Raw genomic sequence first — 11,715 nt, 5'->3', positions numbered from 1 at the left:
TGTATGTAAGTGCAACCAAATTTAGGCCAGAATGAGCTGGGGGATTAGGGAAAGTTTTAGCAGGGGTAACTTTTGTCCTTTGAATCAACTATCTGACTTTTTTTTGACAATTCAGAAGTATCTATGGGAGGCTGAAGACAAAGGTAGCTTGCTAGGTATCCAATGTGCTTCTGAATGTCTTAATTTCTAGAATTATTTTACTTTGCTCACACACACATGCCCTCATGAAAGGACCTACCAGTCATGCCTCTATCAGCATTTATCTCAGCAGGCATGGAGCTGCAAAGTATACATTTTTATTGAGGTCACTGCATTGTGACTCTTCAAGTACCTTTGCCCAGTGGATGAAGCTTAAACAAAGGACATGAGTCAAAATACATTTTCTGATAATTTTTTTTTCTTCTCTTTAGAAAAAAAATATGTACAAAAAAAAGCTAAGAGCCAATGTGGAAGTGTCAAGAAAACATTCTGATAGGTACAGAGGAGGGAGCTCCTTCTCTCAAAGGAGTTACACATTAGGTATTTTCATGCTAGAAAAATGAGATGCAGTTAACATTCTAGAACAATTAAAAGCCACAAAGTCAAGCTGTTGCTCTGGGGCTCTAGGCTGTAGATGCTCTGATACCTTTTCTGTAAAATAATACTGTGAAAACTGTAAAATATTCATTTTCATATAAAGTCCATACAATATGATATACAAAACTGTTGAGTTGACAGGGTAGGCTAGTACTGGCTACTTTTTGGAAAGAAGGCTGTAGTGTCACCTGCCAGCCCAAGGACATGATTCCAGAAAGATTTTCAGTTCCTTAGATGGGACAGCCCATTATCTAAGAAAGAATCATAATAACCCCAAGACCCCTCAAATCCAGGATTCTCTGCCAATTATTTCTGTAACTAGATGTCTTCATTACTTTAACTAGGAATGCAATAACAGGTTAAGCGATCAGAACACAAAGTTCTTTTTGGAAGTATCTCTTTGCACCATTGATTTTGAGATTTACCATTAACCAGCACTGTCCTCCCTTCAACTCAAAAGTTAACTTTCATTAAAATTCAAAAATTCTGCTGGAGGCAGCAACTGTGGTAATAAAAGGTTAAAGTGAATTGTTATAATTTTATTTCTGTGCCTATAAAACTGAGAAAAGAAGGTTTGTGTACAAATATCACAAAACAACATCAACCATTGAATAAATGTGGTTCTCCAATGCACACTTGAACAAGAAGAAAATGTTGTTGGTTTAAAATTCTGGCATAAATATATTAAAGCTGACAAAAGAAAATCAGGGCAAGCTACATCACGTTCTCATACAAAAAATGTACAAAACATTAGGCTCTAACTAGATAAACATAATACTTGTATTCACAGTTTGACATCAAGTAACTGTGTGTCTTGACGTATTGAATTGGAGGGTGATTAAAAAAAACAGCTGACACACATCGGCGGTCTCAGGTAACTTCGGTCATGGAGGCAGAGTGATTCTGCAAACATAAGAGGATAAAATCTTAGAATTGAATGACAGACACACTCACTCTTCCCTGAATATGCCCTTGTTCTCATTTTCTTGAGTTTGCAGAGGCTCTTCCCTCTCCCTGATATGCTTTTCCAAGGCCTTCTTCTATTAATTCTTCCTTGATTTTTCAAAGTAAGATCATTTCTTTATCTAAACTTGTTCTCTACATAATTCTATGTTATATTACACTTCACTATATTCTAATACAAATGTTTTAGGATCTCTAACATTAGCTGCATCCCAATGTTTTTAATGTTGAACAGGTCTAATTCCTGAAATTTTCCGTACGATTTATTCTTTGAGTCATGAGTTATATAGAAGTGATTTTAATATTTCCAAATGTATAGAGTTTCTTAGGTATTGTTTTTTTTTTCTAGAGAATGTAGTCTGGGTGATATAAATTCTTTAAAATTTCTTGAGACTTGCTTTATAATCTTGTACATGGTCTATTTTCACAATTTTCCATGTGTTTTGAGGAGGATTTTATCTATAACGCACTTTTGATCAACCTCATTCATCATCTGTATCTTCACTATATTTTGTTTGCTTATTAATGACTGAGAGAAAAGTATTGAAATCTCCTACTATGACTGTAGCTTTGTCCATTTTTCCTTCTAATTCTACCAATGTTTGTTTATATGGCTTGTTAATGTGACATATATACAACCCTCACCTTTTGCAGGCCCAAGGCTTTCTCTTTCATTTGAATTTAAAACTCCCACACCATGGGAATTGGAAAGTACCTTAAGAAACTGTGGTTTTAGATCTAATTGATTATTATGCGTTTCCTGATTCCCGTTTGATTTTAGGGCACTAGAGATTTACATTGTATTTTTGAGAGCTCACTTATGAATTTTAGAAATTGAACGTTCTGTATCTTTCAAGGGACTTTCATTTGCCATATTTGTGAAAACAAATTTGATGCATTTCTTGCCATAATATGAAAAATAACATTTCCTTTTATGGTTTTATTTGTATAATATGCTTTCTTTTTGAAAAAAATTTTTGGTCAATACTCTGATCATTCATAATGTTTATTATAAAAAGATTCCATTTAAGGGTAAGTGATAAAGTAATGCAACAGCTTAAGATAAGGAAATGGGTGACTATGGGAAGGTTTCCTTACCTCTCTAAGCCTTTTTCCTATTTATGATATCAATTGTTTTGAATCAAGTGGACCATTAGAATCTTCTGGGAATATTTTCTTAAATACATTTTTTTTCACCCTAGAATTGCTGAATTAAAGGTACTTGGAGTAAAGTCCCAGCCATCTAGCACAGATTTCATTCTTTTTTTTGTGTTAAAAAAAGGTCTTCCTTCCCCCCACCTGGAGCCATAGGGGGACTTTATACCACATCCTGAGTGACAGTTAACACAACTGCTTCACTCCTAAATTCTCTGTTAATATAAACTGTGTTCAAAAAGGACAATTGCTCAGATGAATGTGGGCGTTGGGGTGCAGAATGTGGAGAGCTGGAAGCTGGTCTCTTTAGTCACAGTAACTCTATGGGATACTAGAAGGGAGACCTGTGGGATCATAGGAACGCTCTAGAATCACAAAGTAATGACGAGTTTTGATTTGTTTAGAGTCTATAATTATTTACTTTTTGCTTTTTCTTTAGCACTTGGGAGATTTTAGAAAATGCACCTCGTCTCAATCAATGGCACTAAAGGGAATCACAGAAGGCAAATAGTCAATCTTGAGTTGATGTTTTAGAGATGAAGAAAGAGCTATATACTCCAGCGGCTCCATGGGATGGGGGGGCAGGCGTGTCTCGGGAGGAAGGAAAGGAGAGTGACTGGCTCTCCTCCCCACCCAGTCTTCCCCTTGAGGTGTGTGAACAGGGCGGTGGATTTCACATGCGTGAATATGTGCTCTCAAGAGACGTTGGATCTTCTCTCAGATCCCAAGAGGTCCTCTTCCCAGAAGATGATTCTACCCCAGAAATTTTACAAAGGAGCAGCTTCTAGTAGAAACCACAGCTGTTAGAGTCACACAGGGAGCTCTTCTGCACAGGGGCAAACACAAGGCGTATTCATACTGGACGAACTGTAGCTCAGTTCAAACACATCCCCCACCGCATCTTCCCATATTCAGTGTTGAGAGTCACAGATTTCCAAAGGGAATTTTCCTTGAATGAAATGTCAGGCCCCGCAGTGCAGTGGAGGGAGCAGGGCCTTCAGATTAGATGGGCCTGTGTTTTAATTTTGACTGCGTCATCTTGGGCATGTGAAGTTCCTTGTGCCTTATTTACTTCATCTACAAAACAGAATAGCAATGCCAACTGCAAGACTATTGTGAGGAATGCGGTGGCTTGCAATAGATGCTATTTTCTCTCCTTGACCAACAAATAAAGGGTTTATCCTCTTAATTATTCATATGAAAACATTTGATACTGAAGGCAGATGCTTGCTTTTTGGATCCTCCATATTTGGTGTGTAAGGCCCCGCTTGAGAGGTGACACTGTCCAGTCAGCTTCCTGCAACTCTGCCTGGATGAGCCTGCACACATCCTGTTCACTGATTCTCATAAATGTCTCTTTTCCATGTGATTCAGAGAAGTGTCTATGGTCTGATTTTACATCTTTGGTTTCAGCTAAGGTGTCTAGTTCAGGTTTGTTCTGCCTGGTATCTGTCCATCCATCAAACATTTATTACACAGAGCGAATGCCAGAAAACATGGAGAGTAAAAAACATAGTTTACAGGGTTCAGACCCTAAAAGATCTCCAAGTCCCTGGGGTTGGCAGATGTGAGGACATTCTTGGCCTTAATTGTGAAGGGCAGTCACATGAGAGGCCCTGAAGATCCTTTGGCCCAAGGCTGGGATTCGAGAAAGGCCTCAAATTGTATACAGAAGGTAATATAAATGGAAATAAAGATATATTATGGACAGATTTGAAAGAAGTTCAACTACTACCTGTAGTGAACATAAATTCATATGTATTTTTAAAGACTCTTATCTATCTTGTGAATAGCAATTTTTGAAACTGTTTGGCACTCCATTTTTCAGTGTAAAGTGGAATCTCGCAAAATATGGCTTGGATGTTATAGCCTGGTTAACAATTAATGGTTCTGAGGGAGAAGAAAGAAGCCTGGAGAAGGCTTCAGGCAGGGGGGTAATGCTTGAGCAGTGTGGGCAGGGTGGGGTACAAACGGACTGTTCTTAGACCAAGATGTTTAAGGGAACATGGACACCATTTTGCAAGGACATGGAGAGGGACATGTTTGTGGAACTCGGCAAATATTTCAATTTGCTTTCTAATTCACCTTTGTCCTCATTTGCTCCATCAGAAAAAACAGAGGGAACAACTCTGACCTTACCAGGTACAGGAACCTAATTAGGGAAGAAAAACTAGGGAGAGACTATTTCACCATTTCATTACAAAGGTATGATTTAGCTAACTTAGCACTCAACTTGTATTAACAGGCTGTATCTAAACAAACCAGTAATATATTTTTTTCAGTACATTATTTGCAATTGACCAACTCAAACTTTTCACCATTGTATGTTTAAGGGAAAACAAACAAATACCTGGCACTGGATTTAATGAAGAGACCAAAATATTTTTCCCAAGTTGAAATAGCTTTATTGCTTTCTTCCCCTGCTGGTTCATTAATAAAATTAGAAAGACTTCATTAAATGTGAAAAGAATAGGAGAGTTTATCTCAGAGAGATGCTGCTAATAATATTTAAATAGTGAAAAATACTATTTTATGCCATACTGATATGAACCGCATGATAATTCCAGTGAGGGGGTGATTTGCTTTTCTCTTGCACTCTAAAAATTGGTTAGTAAAGAAATGACAAATACACAGGAGATTCCAAGATCAATAAACTATTACAGAAAATAAACATTTTAGTAGGACTCATTTACCAGAAAAAGTGACATGATAACAAAAACCCTGTTTTATTATTAGTTATCCCTCTGCTTCAAGAACCACTCACCCCCAGCTCTCCTACTTGCTAGCTATGTGGCCTTGGGCAAGTAATTTAATTGTTATCTTCATATTCCAATTTTTACCTATGAATTGGGAATTACACTATCAATTCAATAAGGTTTGTTCAAATATTATTATAAAGTACCTAGTAACTATCCCAGGTGAAAGTAAGTGCTTGATACCATCTTTTGAGGCTCTTTTCAGTTGGCAAGTCTTTTACATGGCTTTCCCTGACTTCTCAGACAGAATATAGATTTTTTTCTTCATTTGTATTTACAAAGAACTTTGTGGACCTCTGCATCAGCATGCCATATTATGATTACTCATTTATATCTATCTTTCCTGATTATCTCTGATTTCTTTGAGGACAAGAATTGTGTTGCTAATTAATTTTTATATCTCTGGAATGAAGCAAGATCCTGGTAAATCAGTGATTAGGAAGTACTGTTACATTGAATTTTTTATTGTGGTCATTCAACCCTTTTAATGTGCTTCCAGTTGACAGCCATCTCTGGATGTAACAACACCCTTTTCTTCCCAAATACTGTCCTAGTTACTAAATTAAGTTGGCCTCCCAAATGATTGGTCCAAATTTCACAAATATGGTATTACAGTGGAGTTCGAGGGATCCTGGAGCAGTTGACATTTAAGTCAGACATTACTAAGAACTTCCTGAGAATTCATGATCGCCAAGCCCCAGAACGAATGCAGGACTGATTGGGGGAAGCTGTGAAAATCCTGACACCTCTTACATCAGACTGTTATTGGTGCTAGGCGGATTCTGGGGTATCCTGCCTCCAGCAGAGGAATGGATTAGTTGACTCCTAAAATAATAGGTCTTGAGCCTGTGGGTTTGGTTTGCTAAAATCACTTTACTGTACCTGTGCACTTAAGGTTTCCAGAGGGCTTTCTATCCTTGGGAAAGCCATTAGGGGTACTCCACGGGGATCCTCAGGTTTGGGTTTGGAAGGAGATCCTCGTGTTCCTTTAAAATTATGGACCACACACATTCCCTGCAGGATGGGGGGAGAAAAGATGGGGGTCAGATGCAGCCGTCAGTGCCTGGCCATCCCCCTGGGGTCTTATTGCCATAGTGACTTTCTTCCTTGAAGTCAGTGGGTAGGGACCATGGAAAGACCTGGAGCATGGGTTCAGGGTATCTGGTGAGCTCAGTCCAGGTGCTGAGGAAACAACTCCAGATGGCCAGTGATTATCCACCCCCACTGAGCCTGTTTCTTCCCCATAAAATGGGAATAATCATACCTACCTGAAAGATTTGTAACAATTAAAGGCATAATGAATGTAAACCATCTCATAGTAACAGTTAATATTATTGAGGGCCATTTACACATTTCATTTAACACACTCAATAATATTACAAGGGAGATACTACTGTTATCTTCAACTTAGATAAGGAGGCACAGGGAAGTTAGACAACTTGCCCAAGGTCACACAGAGACTGAAATTCCACAGCTCCTGAATCACACCACTACAATATTTTGCCTCTTCACAAGTGCCACACATATAGCAAATACTCATTCAATGTTAGCTAGTCCTTAACCACTGCCTAAAATGATCATCCTTAAATTACGTGACTACTATTTGCTTGAGATTAAATAACTCATTAGTGGTATTTTTCTCCGATTATTTCCGTTAAAAACTTTCCCACTTTCTACCCATTTTTCTTTTTTTTCCTACTGAGGCCTCTTCATAACTGACTCTGTTTTTATCATCTTCTCTGCCTCTTCTGCCCACTAGAGCTTATCTGTCTCTTTTCATACTCTCTCTTCAAGTGTTCTGCATCTTGTCCCTAAACCCAGTGCCTTTGAATCTTTCCTGCCACTCTTCAAACTCTGCAGAACACTGACGTAAGTATCCCCTGTCTGGATTCCCTCTGTCTCACTCTCCATTGTAGTCAAACCTCCTCCCTTCAGGAAACGGGAGAAAAAGGAAGGTATGGGAGCTCTGGGGTTGGAGTGACGCAGGTCAGATTCACAGCTTATGGGCTGGGTGGCAGTTGGGCAAGTTACTGATCTTTGAGCTTCACTTTCCTCATCTATAAAATGAGGATAGAATATCATTAGCATTGTTTTAGAAGCACATGCTTTGTGTATATGAAGTGTAGGGCATGTAGTAGTTGCTCAAGTAAGAATTTCACTGCCCCTGTTCCCCCTTTCATCTTCAGAAGAAACACAAAACAACAAAGAGCATACATTACAAGTATGTTTATATTTTCTCAGACCCTTGTCTCTTTTTTGTCTCTGTCTCTTACCCAGGTCTCTGCTTTGGAAAGCATCCAGCCTCTTCTATGACATCCTTCCCCTCCCGTCTCCCAGCCTGGTGTGTGTGCATGGGAGATGTGTACATGTGCACATGCAGATACAATGGGACACAGTGTGCTCTGCCTCCTGCCAGAACAATCCAGTAGCAAGTCAAGGTCTTAGATTAAGATCATTTGTGAAAACACATTTTACATTCACCCCCAAATGGGAAGGCAATAAGAGACCTAATAGTAACTGTATGGTAAGAAACAGGGCTGCATGTTGCTGAAAGGAAACAAGTTTAGTGTTAAAGTAGAATTTGTAAATGGGGCCTTAGCAAATAGGAAGGGCTTCACAAGTTCATCCCACAGAGACCCCATGAGTTTGCCTGGGACAGTCAGTCAGTCTGCATGGCTCCTCTCTGGCTGGGGATGGAGATCAGGACAGATGGACAGGAAGACGGGCCTTCCTAATCAGAACTATGGAGACAAGAAAAAGCTCGGTGGTCGCCAGAGGTGGTGGGGAGGGGGGCAGGGATGAACAGGCAGAGCACAGAGGATTTCAGGGCAGTGGAGTTCTCCTGTGTGCTGTAATCATGGATACATGTCATTACACATTTGTCCAAACCCAGACAACACACAAGGCCAAAGGTGAACCCTAAGGTAAACCATGGACTTTGGATAATAATGATGTATCACTGTAGGTACATTGATTCTAACAAAAGTACCACTGTGGTGCAGTGTGTGGTGCAGGGGGAGGCTATGGGTGTGAGAGGGCAGGAGGCATATGAAAAATCTCTTCTCTTCCACTCAATTTTGCTATGAACATAAAACTACTCTAAGAGATAAAGTCTATTTTAGATTCTGTAACATCTGTTTATGTTGATGGATGGTGACCACACTGGAGAGGGTGAGGACTTGGTAATACAGGTGGATGGTGACCCACTGTATTGTGTATTTGAAACCATCATAAGATTGTCTATCAATGATACTTTAATAAAATATAAAGTACAAAAAACAAAAAATGTAAAACAAAAATGACTGGCCTTTCTTTGGAGCCCAAGCCTTCATTTATGTACTATTGATCTCTCTTTGAAAACCTTGTCTTCTCTTGAGGTCACCTGTATTCTTTCATTTTTTAAAAAGTAATCTTAATGGATCAAAGACCTGAATGTAAGCCATGAAACCATAAAACTCTTAGAAAGAAACATAGGCAAAAATCCCTTGGACATAAACATGAGCAACTTCTTCATGAACATATCTTCCCAGGCAAGGGAAACAAAAGCAAAAATGAACAACTGGGAATACATCAAACTGAAAAGCTTCTGTACAGCAAAGGACACCACCAATAGAACAAAAAGGCATCCTACAGTATGGGAGAATATACTCATAAATGACAGATCCGATAAAGGGTTGACATCCAAAATATATAAAGAGCTTTTGCACCTCAACAAACAAAAAGCAAATAATCCAATAAAAAAATGGTCAGAGGAACTGAACAGACAGTTCTCCAAATAAGAAATTCAGATGGCCAACAGACACATGAAAAGATGCTCCACATTACTAGTCATCAGAGAAATGCAAATTAAAACCACAATGAGATATCACCTCACACCAGTAAGAATCGCCACCATCCAAAAGATAGACAACAACAAATGTTGGCGAGGATGTGGAGAAAGGGGAACCCTCCTACACTGCTGGTGGGAATGTAAATTAGTCCAACCATTGTGGAAAGCAGTAAGGAAGTTCCTCAAAACACTCAAAATAGAAATACCATTTGACCCAGGAATTCCACTTCTAGGAATTTACCCTAAGAATGCAGCAGCCCAGTTTGAAAAAGGCATATGCACCCCTATGTTGATTGCAGCACTATTTACAATAGCCAAGAAATGCAAGCAACCTAAGTGTCCATCAGTAGATGAATGGATAAAGAAGATGTGGTACATATACACAATGGAATATTATTCAGCCATAAGAAGAAAACAAATCCTACCATTTGCGACAACATGGATGGAGCTAGAGGGTATTATGCTCAGTGAAATAAGCCAGGTGGAGAAAGACAAGTATCAAATGATTTCACTCATCTGTGGAGTATAAGAACAAAGAAAAAATGGAAGGAACAAAACAGCAGCAGAATCACAGAACCCAAGAATGGACTAACAGTTACCAAAGGGAAAGGGACTGGGGAGGATGGGTGGGAAGGGAGGGATAAGGGTGGGGGGGGAAGAAAGGGGGCCTTATGATTAGCATGTATAATGTGGGGGCGTGGCACGGGGAGGGCTGTACAGCACAGAGATGACAGGTAGTGATTGTACAGCATCTTACTACACTGATGGACAGTGACTGCAATGGGGTATGTGGGGTGAACTTGGTGAGGGGGGGAGTCTAGTAAAGATAATGTTCCTCATGTAATTGTAGATTAATGATACAAAAAAATAATCTTACAGAAATATACCCTAGGAGATAACAACTTCTCAGGATCACCTCCATACCACTCTTCTTGCAGCAAATTCTTCAGAGAATTTACATTTAAGTTCTTTATCTTTCACCACAGAAAGAAATCCTTGACCTATTAAAAATAACTTTGAAGTAGAATGGAACTTCCCAATCAGTGTTCTGAGTAAATGTGAGCATTTGCTGTGTGTATCTTAGCAGGTAAGGAAGTTGGGAAACTCAGAATTTGGGAGAGGCATATGTGTATTTTGTATGTTGGAGAAGGCAGAGAGGAGGGATAGGACAAGGAGGAATTAGGTCATAAGACTACAAAATCCATTTATGTGCAGTAGCAGTCTAATGTGTGCTTTGAACCAGAAATGGCAGAATGAGAAGTGGGACATCTGGACTGTGATGTCTTCTGTCTCCTAGGGGAAGCTTGCTGAATATTGTTAGGGTATTTATTTCATACACAACATGTCATGTGAATCTCCAGGCCTAGTGATTTACTGCAAATCCCTCTGGACATATGTTAAGTCCTTGAAGATAATTTAAAAACTGCACCTTGATGGTATGCCCCTGCAATGGAATACTACACAGCGAGAAAAAAGGGATGAATTATTGACGCACGCTACAATAGATGAATCACAAAATAATTATGTTGCGTTGAAAGACAGTGGGAAAAAAAAGAATATACCCTACCTGATTCCATTTATATGAGATCTTAGAAAAGGCAAACTGACAGAGTGATGGAAAGAAGATCAATGGTTGCTTGGGAATCATGGGAAGGGAAGGATGGGCGAGAAGAATATAATTACCTGTATGTCAAAACTGATCAAGTTGGAAACTTTCTGTCCATTTACAAAAAATTTAAAAGACAGAAAAGCAGTAAAAATTAACCTCTTCTCTTCCAATCCAACTCAGATTAAGATATTTGCTAGTTGAGCAGCTGGCCAGACCCCTATCAATTTGAGGAACTAAAAAAACCATCAGTAAATATAAAGGTATGAAGAAAACTATATTAACCAAAACTCTTCTCCAGGAAGATGATCATATGTTGTTGAAAAGCCACTTGAAGTGGAAATAAATGCCTGAAAGGTGTGTTCAGATAATAATTGAGCCTTCTGGAGAGTGTGGGTGTGCTTAGCTGAGGGTTTTCATATTTCTGAGTGGGATATTCAAGTCTGGGCCAGAGCTGAGTTTCCTGGGATGATGGAGAAGGCACTGTCTGCTTCCTCCAATGCTCTTCATTCTTTGTGTTTCCCTTAAGCAATTCCTTTAATGCTCCCAAAACATTCTGAACAGATATTTAAAGAGCACTGACTTGAAGGTATGTGAGTTGCCAGTCTGCAGGCCCCAGTTCCAGCCCCACCCCAGTATTGAAGGAGTGGAGCCAGCTGTCTTCCCCAGTCATTCCTCTCCCTGATCCCCAGAAGGAATATGTAATCATATTCTGGAAGGTGCTTTAGAAACCATTCTTGTAGCCTATGATGGATCATAATTGCAACTCACAAGTTTAGAGCCAGAGGAACATGGACTTGGCTGTTAAGTCTGGGAAACCTGACTCGCCA

General features: G+C 39.3%; 1 protein-coding gene across 1 annotated transcript in view; it reads right to left on the bottom strand.

Annotated features, from left to right (window-relative positions):
* Positions 1-375: 375 nt before the first annotated feature.
* Positions 376-11,715, bottom strand: part of PLPPR1 (phospholipid phosphatase related 1) — a 257,899-nt gene continuing 246,559 nt past the window's right edge. Inside the window, exons 7-8 of the mRNA XM_036888534.2 lie at positions 6,333-6,464; positions 376-1,479 (exon numbers count right to left, since the gene is read on the bottom strand). Of these exons, the coding sequence (XP_036744429.1) occupies positions 1,447-1,479; positions 6,333-6,464 (165 nt within the window). The 3' untranslated portion in view covers positions 376-1,446. The remainder of the gene's footprint in view (positions 1,480-6,332; positions 6,465-11,715) is intronic.

The sequence above is a fragment of the Manis pentadactyla genome, chromosome 3 (genome assembly GCF_030020395.1).
Source record: "Manis pentadactyla isolate mManPen7 chromosome 3, mManPen7.hap1, whole genome shotgun sequence".
Lineage (NCBI taxonomy): Eukaryota > Metazoa > Chordata > Mammalia > Pholidota > Manidae > Manis > Manis pentadactyla.
This window is presented reverse-complemented; position numbering and strand designations above follow the sequence as displayed.